This window comes from Pteropus medius, unplaced genomic scaffold (assembly GCF_902729225.1).
Source record: "Pteropus medius unplaced genomic scaffold, Ma_sr-lr_union100, whole genome shotgun sequence".
Lineage (NCBI taxonomy): Eukaryota > Metazoa > Chordata > Mammalia > Chiroptera > Pteropodidae > Pteropus > Pteropus medius.
In genome coordinates, this window is record NW_024347791.1 from 13,686,438 (window position 1) to 13,704,253 (window position 17,816).

General features: G+C 38.1%; 1 protein-coding gene across 1 annotated transcript in view; it reads right to left on the bottom strand.

Moving 5' to 3' along the window:
* Nucleotides 1-1,696: 1,696 nt before the first annotated feature.
* COL1A2 (collagen type I alpha 2 chain) overlaps nt 1,697-17,816 on the bottom strand; it is a 34,837-nt gene continuing 18,717 nt past the window's right edge. Inside the window, exons 27-52 of the mRNA XM_039878075.1 lie at nt 17,610-17,663; nt 17,409-17,462; nt 17,090-17,143; nt 16,093-16,137; nt 15,512-15,610; nt 14,264-14,371; nt 13,571-13,624; nt 12,593-12,646; nt 11,853-11,906; nt 11,702-11,755; nt 11,504-11,611; nt 11,073-11,126; nt 10,214-10,267; nt 9,104-9,265; nt 8,298-8,405; nt 7,517-7,624; nt 7,052-7,105; nt 6,858-6,965; nt 6,659-6,712; nt 6,168-6,275; nt 5,663-5,716; nt 5,433-5,540; nt 4,852-5,110; nt 3,974-4,158; nt 2,759-3,001; nt 1,697-2,169 (exon numbers count right to left, since the gene is read on the bottom strand). Coding sequence (XP_039734009.1) covers nt 2,023-2,169; nt 2,759-3,001; nt 3,974-4,158; nt 4,852-5,110; nt 5,433-5,540; nt 5,663-5,716; nt 6,168-6,275; nt 6,659-6,712; nt 6,858-6,965; nt 7,052-7,105; nt 7,517-7,624; nt 8,298-8,405; nt 9,104-9,265; nt 10,214-10,267; nt 11,073-11,126; nt 11,504-11,611; nt 11,702-11,755; nt 11,853-11,906; nt 12,593-12,646; nt 13,571-13,624; nt 14,264-14,371; nt 15,512-15,610; nt 16,093-16,137; nt 17,090-17,143; nt 17,409-17,462; nt 17,610-17,663 — 2,544 coding nt within the window. The 3' untranslated portion in view covers nt 1,697-2,022. The remainder of the gene's footprint in view (nt 2,170-2,758; nt 3,002-3,973; nt 4,159-4,851; nt 5,111-5,432; nt 5,541-5,662; nt 5,717-6,167; nt 6,276-6,658; nt 6,713-6,857; nt 6,966-7,051; nt 7,106-7,516; nt 7,625-8,297; nt 8,406-9,103; nt 9,266-10,213; nt 10,268-11,072; nt 11,127-11,503; nt 11,612-11,701; nt 11,756-11,852; nt 11,907-12,592; nt 12,647-13,570; nt 13,625-14,263; nt 14,372-15,511; nt 15,611-16,092; nt 16,138-17,089; nt 17,144-17,408; nt 17,463-17,609; nt 17,664-17,816) is intronic.

Sequence of the window (17,816 nt, forward strand, 5' to 3'; positions counted from 1 at the left end):
AGAGATTTCTAACTGGCTATTGTGTAAGTTTGCCCTGGCTATTTCAATTACTAATTTGTGGGGAGTACTAGTATTTTGATCTCAGGGATTTAGATTTCTCTATAGTGTTTGATCAGGTACATTGATTCATTCTTGCCAGACAGATAACGTTAGAGCTACAAAGGATTGTGGAAATCACTTTTACCAATGATTTCTCAGTTAGTGCACATCAGAATTTTGCAAAGTGCTTTTAGAATGATGATTTCTTACTAAATCTTAATTTGGTGGATGAGAATCTGCATTTTAATAAACATCCCAGGGTTTTGATTTAGATGGGAGAAGGACCACAATTTGAAGTTACTATTTGGTTAGTAGACCTTGCCAACTTTTTAGAGTTAGTGTTAGATTTTCATCATGTTCAGTCTTTTGCTTTTAAAATGAATTGAATCTTGAGGGGACTTATAACAGGAGGCAAATATTACAATTACAATTATGTTCTGCAACAGGAAATAAGCTCTAAATGAATCTTAACATTTTACTTGACACATTACTATGTTTAAATGTATTAAAGATGTCATTGAAAGGTACAGGGGAGGAAAATGAACTTGATTTGGCAGGTAAGTGTTCATGGTACTATTATCCACAACTGTCTATGCTGATTGACAGCACACACATTACCTCTTAACTGGCATTGTATTCAGTTGCATCAGCATTAAGTGTATGGCATTTTTACTGAATATTTGAAACTGTTTTAGTTAATAGTATTAATTGCGCATAGATCAATTTTCAGCCACTGTTTCAAAGTGCTTAATGGATAATAAACCAAAAGCTACTATGGCTCTCTGCTTAGAGTAAACTTAAGTCAACAATGCCATGTTGCTTAGTATTATGTATTTTGAGTAGGGCAAATGTTTAACAGTCCAAAGAAGGAATCTTCCCCATATGATAGATACAGAAACTGAAACTCAGAAAGGTAAAGTGTTCCAAGTCAAGCAGCCAAAAGGAGCAGAGCCAGAATTGATGCTCAGATCTCCTGGGTCCTTGTTCTCTGCTCTTTCTACCATACCAACCTGCCCTTTCTCTACATTGTTTCTATCTAATGAGAAACACTCAGTCTAGTGGCTGGTCAAGATGCCATAATCTATATTTATACTGCAAAGAGCATTGAAGCAAGGAATTTTACTCAATATTTTTCTTTTGGAAAACCAAACATGCTTTATTTCATTTTTTTCACAATTTATTTAAACATCTCACATATACAAAATAGGTACAATTTTAATTTTTCTGCTTGTCCGAGAAACAAGGCTTCTTTGGAACCATGGGAGAGGATGAAAATGAGACGGGCAAAGAACAAATGCTGAATTTAAAGAAGAGGACAATGTTGGGCAAATGATCTGCATATTTTTATTCAAGGATAAGTTGTAAAATGCTGATGCAACATTAAATGGGGGAAAAAAGCACAATACAACCCAATACAGAGAAGCATCTCTTCTCAAATTCTTCTAGCACCATCGACGTTCTTCAAGTATCTGAAATACTATTATTTAGCACCTTTGTATTTTGAACAAAACAAAAACAAGTACCTCAGTTCATCTCTGTCTAGGTCAGCACCTAATGGTAAGGATCACACTCACAGGAAAGTGTTTTGAGGTAGTTTAAACCTTTGGAAGTTTGGGTTTTAAACTTCCCTCTGTGGAAGATATTCAAAAGCCACAAGTGGTGCAAATGTTCATGGTTTTTATTTTATTTTTCAATCTTTATTTTGGTTTTCTTACAAAGGTTGACATTTTCCACAACAGGTGTAAGAGTGTTGAAAAAAATTCCAAATCTTTTGGGGTCGGGGAAATGGAGAGGGAATTAATTAAATCATATTGCACAATGCTCTGACCAATCCTTCTCCTTCTCTTTTGCCCACAATTCAAGCAAGTAGATGTGCAGAAGAAATAGAAGGATTCAGCTTTTAGTTAAAAAAGAAGAAAAAGAAATGGGAAAGAGAGAAAGTTTTTTAAAGATTTCCTTTCTTTTAATTTAGGTTGAGTTCATTTATTTGAAACAGACTGGGCCAATGTCCAAACGGAATTCTTGGTCAGCGTCACCGATGTCCAAAAGTGCAATATCAAGGATAGGCAGGCGAGATGGCTTATTTGTTTTGTATTCGATGATTGTCTTTCCCCATTCATTTGTCTTTCTCTGTTTAAAAAAGAGAAGAAAACATATACATAAAGAAGTACTATTTCTGAAACTAATATCATCTGAACTTTAGATATTATAAGAACCGCTTTTTGGCTTGTGTCATTCTGAAGACATGTGTCCCCAAATCAAGTTAATCTTTGAAACAGTAACATCGGGGGTTTTTTTAGGGGAAGAAGCTTTCCTACCAGTCTATTTAAAAAAAGCCAAAAAACAAAAAACATATTCAGTACACATTCCAAGTGATTTATTTCTACATTATCATTTTCAGGATATGTGTGTGTGAGTGTGTGTGAGGCGGGGAGAGTTGGGGAGTATGCAGTACTGCTATTAGTGCATTTTAATTTTTCTTCCATTTATAGCATATTGCAGAGAAAGCATGAAGAAAAATTAAACAGAGGCCATACTAATAAGTAAAATAAAATACATATAACTATAAGTCATAGCTTGGGCTCTTTTAAATTCCAGAAATTTTAAGTATGGGCATACATCATCACTTAAGAAACTCATGTTAAAAGAAAAACAACTAGGATTCTACTCTGCCCCACCTCCCCCATAAATGCTATTACCATATTTCACTATTACTTACAGAGCAGCCATCTACAAGCACAGTGTAAGTGAATCTGCTGTTGCCCTCGGCAACAAGTTCAACATCATTGGAGCCTTGCAGAATGACAGACTTTTTCAGGTTGCCAGTCTCTTCATCCATGTATGCGATACTATTCTTGCAGTGGTAGGTGATGTTCTGAGAGGCATGGTTGGCCAGCAGGCGCATGAAGGCAAGTTGGGTAGCCATTTCCTTGGTAGTCACTCCTTCAACATTATATTCAAACTATAGAGAATACGATGGGAATTTTGGTTAAATGAAGAAGGACTCAGATACAAAATGTCAAATAAAAAAAAAAGTCTTATATAGGGAGAAATAATGGACTCAGGTCTGAACCTTAGGAAGAAGGTACTTTTAAAGGAAACAAAATTCACTAATCTTTGAAGTGTTAGCTTCCTAGAAGGGACATAGGAATGACCAAGTTGAGGCAAGGTCATCTCAAAAGTGTACCTCTTTCAGATAAGCCTTTTTGTGTACATTTTTTCTTTAGAATAAGAGAATAAGGTGATAGAGATTTGGACCTCTTTCTTTTTTAGTAATTCCCACCAGTAGGCATTCAATGAAGTTGGTGAAAATGTTTGATTAAAAAAACCAAATGAATCAAAAACAGACCCACAAAATCTGGAGGACAATCAGTGCCGGCCAGAGGGGTGAAGGTTTAAGAAGTATAAATTAGTAGTTGATAGAGGATCACGGGGATAGGGAACAAGGCATAGGGAATGGCTATGTAGAGAGTCAGAGGAAAGATAGACTAATCAGGGGGATCATTCCATAAACTATATAAATGTCTAACCAATGTACTGTATACTTGAAACTAATTAAAAAAATTAATACTGATGATATATTTAATTTGACTTTTCATTTGATTAAATACTCTCCACATCAAAAAAAATTCAGAACAGTTCATGTTCTGAAAATACGTATGCATGGGTATATGATGGCCGGTATTCCTTCACATTCAATGACATTAGTCAGTTTCTTCAGGATTAACAGTTAAATCAAACTTGAATAACAACTTTGAATCAATCCATCTTTAATATACAATCCAGGATAGAACTAGAACCCAAGAAAAGAGCAGGTTCTTTTAATAAGCCCATTTTGGTAAAAGATTAAAATGCAGATAATGAAAAAAATCAAACAAACAGTCATAACAAAATATTGTGTAGTAAGGGAAGGAATGTTTGTAGGAGACCTCACCTGGGTACCACCATTGATAATTTCTCCGAACAAGACGTGCTTCTTGGCCTTGGAACTTCTGTACCAATTCTTGGCTGGGATATGCTCAGGTTGAGCACGGATGCAGCTTTCGCCAGTAGAGAAATCACAGTATACTTTGATAGCATCCATAGTGCATCCTTGGTTAGGGTCGATCCAGTAGTAACCTTTTAAGAAAATAAGACCCAGATTATGAAACCTCTCATTAAGTGGAGCTTAGGTTCTAATAATTACCAGTCGAAGATTGTGATTCTCATAAGTAACATTTTTGATTGTACTATTATATTGTCTACTTCACATTTAACAGGCAGAGGGTGACTATTTTCAAGATTAGACAGTTCCTTCTTCCCTTTCCTCCATGAAAAATCAAATCAGGGTACATATTACCATGAAAAGGAGAAAAAGTATATATTAAGAGAAGCTCAAGAATAGGTGACGGCTGGGAGAAAAAAAGTCCTTCATTAACTGAGTGTAATTTCACATAATTCAATTTTTTAAAATTAATTTGTTTCTTTAATTGAAGAAATGATTTTAATTTTTTTTCCCCATCTACCTTCCTCCTTCTGCCTTCCCCCTCCTTTCTGGTAACCACTGGTCCATTGTCCATGTCCATGAGTCTCTGTTTGTTTGTCTTGTTCATTTGTTGCTTTTAAGTTTACATCCCACAAAAAGTGATATCATGTGATTTTCAGCTTTTCCTGTCTGGCTTATTTTGCTTGGCATGATTCTCTCAAGGTCCATCCATGTTCACATAATTCAATTTTTATCCAAATACCTCTCCATTCTAAATCTCAGAGAACTGATTTTGAAAAGCCCAACTTGTGAGAATGGTCAATCTTGACTCAGACACCTCGACCTACCGCTGCTCCACTCTGGGTGGCTGAGTCTCAAGTCACGGCACGTACGAGCTGGGTTCTTCCTAGAGCCTTCAGGAGTAAGAAGTGTCTCGATCTGGTTGTTGAGAGATTTCAGAGTAGCATCGACTTCATAATCCTTGGGTCTGAGAGAAGGTTGTGAGCGAGGCTGGTCAGCCCTGTAGAAGTCTCCATCAAAACCGAAGTCGTAACCACCACCACTTACGCCGGGAGGTCCAGGAGGTCCAGGGGGACCAGGAGGGCCCTGCAGAGGTGAAAGTGATAAAGAGTAGGCTTTGTATTTGGTTATAGTGAGAGACATCAAGGATGTCAGGTTTTCAGATGGGTGTCATGCTCTACTAAGTAAAAAAGAATCAAGTTCATATAAATAAACGACTTGCTCCCAGGCATACTTGCAGGGATGGGCTTAAACAGCTCATTACACACAGACCATCTTTACAAATTTTAGAAAACATATGGAAGTGAAGGACTATTTTATGTATTGACACAATTCTCTCAGTTTAGTCTGAAGAAAACATTTCTTAAGTCAGTGATAACCTTTATTCCTTTCCCCAAATAATACTTACAGCAGGACCCTGGCTACCCTGAGAGCCACGAATGCCAGCAGGTCCCACGGTACCAGGATGTCCAGTGCGACCATCTTTGCCAGCAGGGCCAGAAGGACCAGCAGGGCCCTAGGGAAGAAGGATATCAAGTCTGTGTGACCAGTGAAAATTCCACAAGAAAGCAGAAGCCTGGGGCTCACTGCCTGCCACAGCTTGTATTTCAGAGATCAATATCTCTTAGATTGACCTACCCGAGGACCAGCAGGACCCACAGAGCCAGGAGAACCTTGATCGCCATGATGACCCTTTAAAGAGAGAACATGAAAAACACATTTTCAGAACATGTGTCAATAAATAGATTTTTAAAATTTGAATGGAAAACTTTAGTTTCAATGAATTCTGGATTGAGAAAATTGAAAATGTAAAATGGGGCTCTTTTCTCCCATTATGCCTACTCAATTATTTTTTCCTACAGGCTATTTTAGCAGTGCAATATTAGTCATTCCTCTAATTATATTTATTTCAAGTGGGGTTGAAGGACATTGTTGCCAGGAGATTTTAATATATTTCCCTTAACCCTCACCTTTTCATGGGGGGATGAAATAGCATTAGCTCAGAGATGGTGTTAGCAAGAGAATGGGAAATGAATGTAATTTAGGACATTTTAGAACAATAGCAGTGAAAATGTGAGAAAGATCATCTGAGTTGAAGGCCTTTAAGATCTGTATACATTCTGGAAGTCCACTTTTTACTTACAGCAAGACCAGGAAGACCTTGCAATCCATTGTGTCCCTTTAAGCCAGGAAGACCTCTAGGTCCCTTATCACCAGGCTCTCCCTTATCACCTCGAATACCTTGTGGGCCCTGTAAAGAGAAGGACAGATAAGACATTTATTTACCTTTTTATTTATTTTTTTAATGACACTCTTCAACAAATATTGTTTAATTTGTTTACAAAGGTAAGTCAAGACATGCAAAGGTCTAAAAGCCATGTGGTTGCAACTCCCATCTCTTAATCTGTGTTAGATAAGCTGTCTGTAAAGTTGGTTAGATCTTCATGATTATTTAATACAAATAAGCCGAAGAGATTTGAAATAGAAGAGATTTAAAAGCTATTCGTAGCAATTCTCAACATGGACTAAATTCTTTTAAAAAATATAAAATCCAGCCTATTATTTATTTTCTTAATGGGCCATCTATACTGATCTTAATGTTAATTTGTAAAGAAATCTTCACCATGTACATACACTAGGACCTCTTGGACCAACAGCACCAGTAGGACCGACAGAACCAGCAGGACCCTGTGAATTAGAAAAGAAAAATGCAAGTCATTGGCCAAGCCCAAGATCTTCCTCCCCAGGCCCCAAGAGTTGCTAAGTATGGGGAGGTCAGAAGTGAAGCCTATGAGGATGTGACAGCATTAAGGGACTGGTATTTACAACTTACAGGTTCGCCACGGTTTCCGTGTTTGCCAGTGGGACCCACGGGGCCATGAGGACCAGGTGCACCCAAAGCACCAACGGGACCAGGGTTGCCAGGGTAACCACGCTCTCCCTACCAAAGGCAAAATGAAGCTTAGCATCAGTCCGGCCAGTATTTTAGTCATTTTAAATTGGAGAAACATGAAGATGTATACCAACCTTGTGTCCAGGTTGACCATCGCGGCCTGGGGGACCATCGTTCCCTGGGTTGCCCTGTGAAGACACCATGGCAAAAGGCACTTAGTGAGGCTCTGTAGCCCACAAGTCCCTATAGTTTAGTAGTTCTGTCTTCATCTCTCCCAGTGCTTAATAGTGAGCCCCCTTTCAGACTGTTAAAAATAGGAACAAGAACTTGCCAACCTAGATTATTTTAGAGGTATTTTTAATATTTTGGCCAACTCTGATGTGTGCTATTTAAAGACCCAATCCTCAGCCCAAGTAATTTTTCATATTTTCAATGCTAGGAGTGGTCAGTATATGCAGATATTATGGAGAAACATAATAAATGATGCCAGCATTTATTATTGTTTAGAAGCTTGGAATAAGCGAACTTTAGCTCAGTATATCAAGTTTCACACTGAAATATTGCTAGGTTTTATTTTACAAACCAAGTGTTAGACTCACATCACGACCGGCTTCACCAGGAGCACCGTTGACTCCGGGATTACCCACAGCACCAGGGGGGCCACGGGCCCCAGGTGGACCTGAGATGCCGAGAGGACCAGGTTCACCCTAAAAAGGAGGAGAAGACAAAACAATATTTCTTTCATTGAATCAAGTGCCAATCTCACCGTCCCAAAACAACCCTTGCCAGGAGATTCTAGTTTGAAGAAAGAAGGTAAATTGAAAGTGAACAGGCCACAAAATTGTAAGAAGTATTAGTGTTATCCTTGCCCTCCTCCTACAGACTTAAGATGGTCAGTTTTATGTAGTTTTGGAACGTTGCTCTGTATAAGGTGAGCCTTGTTTCATCTGATAGCCCGAATGAAATGATTTCATAAAGTGGAGAGAGTTTATGGAGATGAGGTGGTTCCTAGTTCCCGTCATGTATAAGGTTTAATGGAATGATTCAGGACTTCCAGAGTTTCATTCTTCCTACAGGATAAATGATGCCAGCATTTCATATTGCAGAGGAGTAAATGCAATTAGAGCTTATATCATTCTTAAGTATGTTAAAAGAACAAAAGTCATTTTGCATAATGTTAAGCTATGTCTTTATCGTGTGTGTCTAAGTAAGGTAGTATTAAAGCTTCTTAGAGAAGTGACATGTGATCTGTATAAAGAAAATGCCATGAATAAAAATCTTAAGTGGAGTTATTCAGTGATCAATCTGTCACACTTGAAGTGGCAGCTTTTAAAATCTTTTATTATGTTAATGAGAATGAGAATGGTGTCAAACACTCACCACAGATCCAGCAACGCCTGGTAGACCACGTTCACCTCTAGAGCCTGGGAGACCCAGGATACCAGGAGCACCAAGAAGACCCTGAGGACCTGGGGTGCCAGGGGGTCCCTGAACAGGAAGAAAAATGCTGAGTGTTACTGGTAAGACCATAGACGATAACACAGGTTGACTTAAGGATTATGAGAATGAACTATCCTAAGTTTAGAAAAAGGCCTCCTATTAACTGAACATATCCTTGGATATTTTTTGGCATATATATTTCTTTGTACCTGATTCCTCCTTGAGACCAAGGGGACAACATTTAAAAATATGTAGTTGAAATTAATAAAGCCATCTGGGGTGACAGAATGGAGTTTTTATAGAATTCATTCTCAGAAGCGAATTTTGACCTTGGCCTCTAACTGAACCAGGTCTAGTAAAGGCACATTTCAGTGTAGCAATTATACTGGACAACGTATGTTTAAAGAACTGATAGCTTACTGAGATCGATTAATGTATTGTAAGATGACCACTGCAATGAGATTCTGTTCTAACCCCAGTACCAGTAAGGTAACTTCAATAACTTAAAGGTCTGTTTAGATAAAACAGTGAACTTTCTCATTATTGTCACCACCATCTAATGTCTTCTGAGCATCTGCTGATGCTATGACACCTTAATATCTGTTGGATAGATTTCCTGGCTCAGTTGAGCTCTACTTGAGAGCCTATAATACTCATCAACAAACATACACCATTTGAAGATTTGTGTAGGGCTTTAGTTTAATTCAACACAAGGTATTAAGAAAGAAGAGTTTAAATTCACTTACAGCAGTACCAGGCTCTCCAGAGGGACCCTTCTCACCAGTGAAGCCAGGAGGCCCACCTGCACCAGTTTCTCCAGTTCGGCCAACTGGACCTTGGTCACCACGAGGCCCACGAACTCCTTCTTTACCAGCAGCACCAGGGGGACCAGGAGGGCCAGTGATACCCTGTGAGCAAATGTACAAGGTCATTTACTTTTTATTTATCATCACGGACCCAGAAGAGAACGGCTGAGGTTCTAGATGTTAAAATGAAGTGTGAAGCAACAAAATAATATCCTGGCCTTCTGGGGAAAATGTTTAGGCTTCTAAACATTTTTTCTTGTAGGCAGAAGCAACTCCCATATTCCTTCTCCTGAGGCTGTAATAAAGTGAACTGAGGCTGAAGCTGTGGCAAATGTTTGTGAGGAAAAGCAATGCTGTAACACTGGTAGCTTGGCGTATAGGAACTATGAAGGGTTACAAGAGTTAGTTGTAAATGAATGGGACTTTGGGGTTTGGAGGACTCTACTCATTTCTTTTTGAAGAAAGCCAATAGTGGCATTTTGTTCATAAATGAGGAATCACATATGCTTTAATTAAATGCCTACAGGGAATGAAGATTTTTCTGTTATGAACCTATAAAAGGATTCCAAGAAATCAACATCTTTGCTGTTTTTTTCCCTGAAACCTTAACTGGAAGACTTAATCCTTGGTAATTAATTAAATTCTCTTGAGTCCTGACAGGAGAGTCTGAAGTGGAATTAAATTAGAAGCCAACCACCTTTAAATTCAGGAACAATTATACTTTAATGACAGAGACAGAATGTTGGCCATAAAGGGTAATTAGATATAGAAATATCTTATATGTGACTAAAGCTATTGTTTTTTTTTTTATTTTTAACAAAAAAAGACCATGCCCCTAAAAGAGGACTTGTGTTCACGTGAATAAAATTCTCTTAAACTGATATTATAAAATATAATTTGTGATGATTTTGTCTTAATGATTTCAGATCAGGAAAGTAATAGCTAAACATTAGTAGTGTGTTTTCATAGAGAATTTCTTACACTTTTGTATTAGAAGCCAGGTGGTTTGGCTTGAGTAAATGAAGACATATTTTGAAGTGATTTACTTACGGAGGGTCCAGGAGGACCAGTACGTCCAGCAGCACCAGGAAAACCAGTAACACCCTGGGAACCAAGCACAATAAAATTCCACATTAAAATTCTACCGTCAATACCAACTTCAGGGATTTGGGTAAAAATGGAAATTTCTCCTCGGGCAAATCCTTAACACATGTAACCAGGGATGGACCAAGGAGTAGGTGGTGGCAGCTTCATATGGGGTATTATTTAAGCAGGACCCTCTGTCTCTACACATCTTCTTGACCAGCATGCTCCCAGTTCTAACACCCAAATTTTGCATTAAAGTTCTGATGGTCCTTTTTAGAACTTTACTATGTTTAAGAGATGGTTGGAAGAGCAAGAAGATAACACACAATGCCATTATTACACATTGGTGTGTACATGCTAATAGCTATCTTAACCATCCGGCTGGGCACCAAGAGAGTGGACACTGAAGATGTAATTTCATTTACAAAGGAAGATATGACAAAAGGCCAAGAGTATTAATTTCTGTCCAATGAAAGAAGGCAGGATTCAGTGGAGTTCATTCCTGGGCAGCTCTGGGTCTCTAGGGAGTCAGTGCAATGCCTTAGGTGCCAAGGGAAAGGACTGGGTCAGGCAGAAGTGGGGTATCCAGAAGTTAATTTTGGTTATCACCTCAAGCGAGGTGAAAGCAACATACATGACATTGAGTTTTAGCTGGGATTAAGTTAACATCCTGTGAACCTGAATTACTCTGAAATAGAGTTAACTTGAATCTCAAGTGTCTCCTTATTATAGTCAAAATTTACCCAAAATTTCTAAACTTGCGAATTGTTGCTAATAGACTCTGAAGAAAGAAAAATTATCAAAGTCCATTTGAAATACTCACAGGGGGGCCACCATCACCACGGCTTCCAGCAGGACCAGGGGGACCATTTGGACCCTAAATAGAAATAAACAGACCAAAAAAGATGGGGTCAAATTACCAAAAATTCTTACAAATGTTACTTTTTCTTCAAAGAGAGCATTACCATATGTATTAGAAGCAAATCAGGAAATTAAAAACGATTAACTGCGTCATATAAAATAAATATTCTTACTTCAATATTACTACCCTATGGGTTATTGAAGAAGCAAGAAAACATTAATGAGACTTTTATAAATTGTAAAGCAGTAAGCAAATATTCATTCTTATTTTTTAAACCATCTTCTCTTTGGTATATTTCTTTGTGTGTATAGTAGGCATTTGATTGATGTAGAATGATAATATTTCATGGGTAACTATACAGGCAGTGCTGACCACCAGTGAATTCAACTTACAGCTGGGCCAGAAGATCCAGCGGGGCCTGTGGGACCAACAGGACCGTTTTCACCCTTGGGCCCTTTGGTTCCTCTCTCGCCTTTAGCACCAGGTTGACCAGCAGCACCCTATTGGAAAGGAACAGTTCAGGTATCCCAACTCATTCGACTTGCCAAGTTGAGATGTTTTCAGATTAACCTACATTATGTGATACTCACAGCAGGACCAGCGAATCCATTGGGGCCAGCGGGACCAACCTCACCACGTTCACCCTAGGTGGGAGAAGGGATTTAAAAATGTCTTAGCAATCTTACATTCATCGATGTCTAAAAGCTATGAGTGTCCAAAGTGACTCGAGTTTCTACTTACAGGGCTACCGCGAGGACCAGCAGGACCAGCAGGACCAGCAGGACCAGCTTCACCCTATGATGGGACCAAAGATGAAACTGTTAATGTGCTTCGCACAGATGCTCACAGAGGTAGAAGGGAGAGCTAACAGTGGTGTTTTCAGTTGCATTGGAAGAGATAACAGATGCACATCTCACAGAGTAAAATGAAGTGGATTCTTACTCTGATGTTGTATTCATTTTGGAGGTTGAAGTGGTGTTGGCCATACACTTGCCAAAAACACTATATATCAGTGCCCACAATACAGAAGGAGGACATTTTAATTTTTAGATGAGCACAGGGCTGATCTATTGGCGCAATCTGTGCAATACAATAAATAAGGTCTATTTTAAGTGAACTGTTCGATGTGAAATGGGCACACTATGTATTTTATTGATTTTTTTTTCACAATTGAAGGCTTTGAGAAGGCTCAATGCATTAGGATACTGTTAATGGGTAACAGAGAAAGACTTTAAAACAAATGATAGAGATTAAAGTATAGATCGGATAGCTGCCACATCTATAGGAAAGGAAAGGGAACTTTAAACACACAGCGTTTATTTTCTGCCACCCCATCTCTACAGACAGGTTTTTAAATAAGTGGGCTTTAAACCAAGCCATAACAATGAATCGCTGGGGGTTTTGGGGGCAAAGGCAGGCAGGAAATTTTAGATACTGCTATTGGCTCAGAGACATGCAACCCAGTGAAAATTCATGCTTACCCGGTCACCAGTGGCTCCAGCAGGACCAGGAGCACCTATGGCACCAGGAGCACCCTAGTACCAAAAAAGAAATGAGTCTTACTAATAACACTCCCATACCATCAAAAATGTCCCTTGCTATTCCCCCTTGCTGTGCTTATACAGTGACTGAACACTTTTACTGCACTCTAGTAGACATCAAGAAAGCCTTTGATGCACTTCAGTTCTAATTGTCCAGACTATTAGAAGCTACTCTCAGGAGGAGAGTATCCCAGTGACAAAGGTTATGGAAATGTGTAAGTCAAAGGCAGGTTAAGAATTGGGGAGATCTGAACTCTGCTCTTGTAAAATTCCCTGGAGAGCAGCAAATGAGTAACCTTGTTTGGAACCGATAGGACTATGTGATTCAGAGAAAAGACTATTATGAATGTGCCATAGGAAGTTATAAGCTCTGAAGGAGAGGTGAGAAGAAGAAACCAAGGTATTTTATGTCTTATCAGAGCAATGATGCCAATATTCTAGTTAGGGTTACTATATCTTTATGGGATTATCTTGGGCATCTCCATGGCCTTAAGAGCTAATCTTTGGGGCTGCTCTTTGAATGATAAATCCTTAAGGCATACATTTGAATAAACAGGACCTTCTTAGAGGTTCTAGCTTCTTAAAAAATTAAGAGTTATTTTTTCGAAAGCCCTATAACTTCAATGATCCTTTTAAGTTTCATTAACTCTAGAGTTTTCGGTTTGTAGTTTGTACTTGGCATAGTTAACACTAAGGAATGTAGAAAATTCAGGTTATGATTTTTAAAGAAATTTTACATATTTCTTTTGGAATATGTAAAATGATATTATTAGCCATAGATCCAGGAAGGAATAAAATACTCTTTTATTAAACTTGAATCTTTCTTTTGTTAGTTCTATTTTGAAAATTGAATGAGATGTAAAAAAAAAAAAAAGATTACTCAAGTATAAACAATCAAACAAACAAAATTTTACTCACGCGAGCACCATCTCTGCCTGTGCTGCCAACTTCACCTCTGAGGCCAGTTTCACCCTAAAAATATAAAGTAGAAGCAACTTTTTGTTTTCTGACCAAATTTTTGAACCAAAATTAATCTAAAGTGTTTTTACAGAAGATGCTATAATACCTCACTCATTTAAAATCTTTAGTAATGCTTTGATTCCCTACCATTCTATAGGATGTTGAATGAGGTGAGGAAATAATCAAGGCCCTTTCCAGATTATTGCGAAATATTCTTTTTTAATTTCCATAACCCTCCTGAAGCATAATCAAGCAAGGTACAAATTCATGGGGACATCACAATGGGCTTCAGTGCCCAATCACACTTATGGCATAACTAATGCAGCAGCACGGTTGACAGCTGTTCAATATAGCTTCTTGCCATTAATTAGGGCAGGATGAGGCATTATTGTTAGTGGCATTAAAATGAGCCTCATGTATTACTCAACACCATCTGTTTGCGTGAAATTCCATGGTAGCAAGGAATTTTGCCAGATTAGTGAGTTTAGAAATGTGTAGGTGCTAGGTGGCAGAGAGAAACATATATAGATAGATATCAAAATGCTACTAGACCACCTGCCAAGAATTGTAAAAAGTTGGGCAACCTTGTGCAGTCTTCTTGCTAGAGTTCATCAACGGTATGTATTAAAGTCCAACATTGAGAGGGGGTACCTTTTCTCCCTTGCCTCCAGGTATGCCTGCAGCTCCCCTCTCTCCTGGAAGTCCACCAGGACCGGATGCACCAGCAGTGCCTGGAGCACCGACGCCACCAGGCTCACCCTTGTATGAAATACATGTGAAATCAATTATTTCGGTGGCAAAAAAAGAAAATGAAAACTCAAACTCTTGAAGAATTCCAATGTAAACATTTAATAGATAGCATTCTTGCCTACTTAGAGATACAAGGTCTATTGAGGGGATGGAGAGTATAACAAAGGGAGATGATATTATGACTCAGTGACTAAAGAGAAGAGGATAGTGGGAGTGGGTGGCTGTGATTTTTCTATAACTTGCTCCCAATCCTCTGAAGGAAGGCAGGCGTAGAAAAAAAGAGGATAGGACAGTGGGAAGCAGGGAGTGCGAAATGCTTTCCCACAAACATTTTTCAAAGATAAGTCTCTTAGCCCAGACAGGAAATCAGGAAAGAGACGTCATCAGTTGAGGAGGTTTACATTTTAATCTCCTTAAGAGTGGGAACTATAGCTTCCATTTTTATATAAAGTGCTACAATTCCTCATTCTTAGAACCTGTTGACAAGCTTCTCAGATGAAACTCTTTGAAAGTACTGCCTCGCAGAACGATATTTCCTTTATTTTCTCTCTCCCTCTTACCTCAATTTTATTTAGACACCAAAATAACTTTTTGCAGCTAATCTTTAAATTTTGTTTCCTTAAGGTAAGTATCAGAAGTAATATGAGTTGCCTTTTCTTTATTGTGGTTAAAGTAATTCCACCTATTTTTAAATCATAGATTCTATTTTGAAACACAAATTTTCAGGCTTATCTTTTTGAGGTGCATGTACTGTCCAGTTAATTTTTATCATTACCAATTTTATTACTAAAATTTAGACTACTTTTTGAAATTTTACTCTTTGAAGTGAATGTCAAGAGGGTAAAAGTTTGTTCTTTAAAAATAGTGTCCAAATGTGTATGTTTCTAGATTAAAACCCATATAAACAGTGTTATGAGGAAAGAGTGAAAACCCATACTAATTCATTTATGTGTCTAGAACAGTGGATTTCCCTTCTTTTGGAATAATTCAAGTCTGCTGGATTCAGATTGTTATTGACTGAAATGGAAATCATCACAGAATTGGAAATAAATAAAAAAATCTGAAAAACAATTCATTTACTATTGTAAAGGATTTACTTATTCTAGAGTACTCTGGGCCAAACCAGCAATATATAACATAAAATTGTACCTTGTTTCCATCAGGCCCTGGAGGTCCAGAAGGACCTCGGCTCCCAATAGGACCAGAAGGACCAACAGCACCACTTTCGCCTGGAGGACCACGCTCTCCCTGTAAAACAGGGATTAGAAGAAGTATTGATTGTACTGTCCATTATTTTCAAAGATACTGAGTTCACACTTGTTTAGCTTTTGAATCCTGGTTCTGCTGTTTATTAGCAAATTATAATTATTGTTCCTTGATTCCTCTACTAGTAAAATGAAGAGATGGGATGAGGTAATCTCTAAAGTCTCATTCAGCTGTAATGTCCTGTGGTCACACCTCCAAAATTTGTTGCTCTCAGCATATAATATTCAACCTTCAGAATTCATTTCCTTGTTTTGTTTGCTTTTATGGATAGATCCATAGGTAAAAAGAGATGCCAGTTATGCATAGTATTCAAAGGGAAAGACTGTGTCATTTCAGATTATGTTTAACTGTACAAGAGTTTCAGGAAGTTGTTGAAAGGACATCGATAGTTTTTAGGAAAAAACAGTACTTGTTTTAAAAAGATATAACCAGAGGTTTATGAAATTCAATTAAGTAACACTTACTCTTGGACCAGCAGGACCAGGGAGACCAAATTCACCAGGAAGACCCTAGGCAAAACAGGAGAATAAAGCATGAAATTTATGTATGTTCTCTAACTCTACTTATGAATATGTTATGTAGACAAGTTTTGAAAGAGTGAAATAAAGCCAGATAGGCTTTACTTGAGTGTGTAAGTACATGGGCTAATAGGAATAGGAGAACTTTCAGTGGTGTATGGAAAGATATAAAAAGTGAGAATCCCATTGATCAAAGCTATATCAATCCTAAAACCGGGTATCAGGAAATTTAAGTTTCCCATTATTTAGTTTAATGTTTTTAAAAAAGTGACCAGACTATCTCCTTCGATAATATGATAAATAATGATGAATAATATCAGACATCACCTCTTTTTAGTTATATAACAGACTGCTTTCTTAATAGAAATGATCATATTATGCATATTACCTAGTTAATTGTATACCCAAGTGTATCTCCTATATTACTGACCAGCTGTCTCCTTAACGTGCCCCACTGTTGACAGAGGAGACCAGGACACATAACATAACTGAACTGAGAAACATTCATCACAATTACAGAGAAAATGACTCAGAACTCATGCCCTGATTGTGGAGAGCAGTGTCATGTCTTAACACCAAGGAAAACATTAAAAATGATTTTTCAGGGTCTAGTTTGTTGGGAAATCAGTGCATTAACTTTTTCATTAATGGAAAGGCCATAATTTGTATATTTACATTACCAAGAGCAGTATAAAAACTAAAGCTATTAAATGCAATGTTCACTGATTAATTTTACTGCCATAATGTGATGTTTCATTCAATTTTTAAAACAAAGTAATTTGAACAAAACGAAGTAACTTGGCTCACTCTCCCCATCAGTACCAACATATGTAGGCCGCTATCATTAACATATGAAATATGAAATTTCCTTCTGTATATTATAATTGCACTGCAGTAAGATATTAAACAGAGGGAAAGACCCAAGTTTAGGTGTTTTACTCACCCTTTCTCCTGGTTTGCCAACTTCACCAGTTGTACCTGCGGGGCCAGGAAGACCCTAGGTGAAAGAAATACCAATCTCAATCTTATGGCTATATTGAGGGGATTTGCAAGTAATTGGGTTCTGCGGGCAACTATCTGATATCAACATGATCACTAACTATTGCGTGTTAAAATATTACACAAAAGTTTGTCTTGAAAAAATGCATCCTTCTTTGCTTCAGTTCTGAATCATGTTTTTTTGTGGTAGGGGAGGGTGGTATGGTGATTGATAGCTGGATAGTCTTACCAAGACAGTATTCTGTATGTTTTGATTGACTTACCTGGAAGCCTGGAGGACCAGCAGGACCTTGTTCACCTTTTCCCCCTTGGACACCCTGAAAGTGATAGGAAAGACAGAATAAATAAATATATATGCCACCATTACTATCTAGCAACATAACTTTTGGACCAGAAAAAGGAGATGGTCATTTTGCAGAATCATTTTAGGACATAAAAGGACAAGAGGTGGGAGAAATACTCACCTGTAGTCCAGGAGGTCCCTGAGCGCCATTGTTTCCATCAGGACCTGGAGCACCCTAAAATGTGTAACAGAAAAGCTCAGAGTTACCTGTGACTCAGGCAGTTTAAGATGCCTCAAAGCTTCAGGTGTTACTGCCTAAAAATAAAGCTTGTCGTTTTAGCACGAATTAAACTCATTGTGGGTTCCCCGCCAAAGCCTAAATACTGCT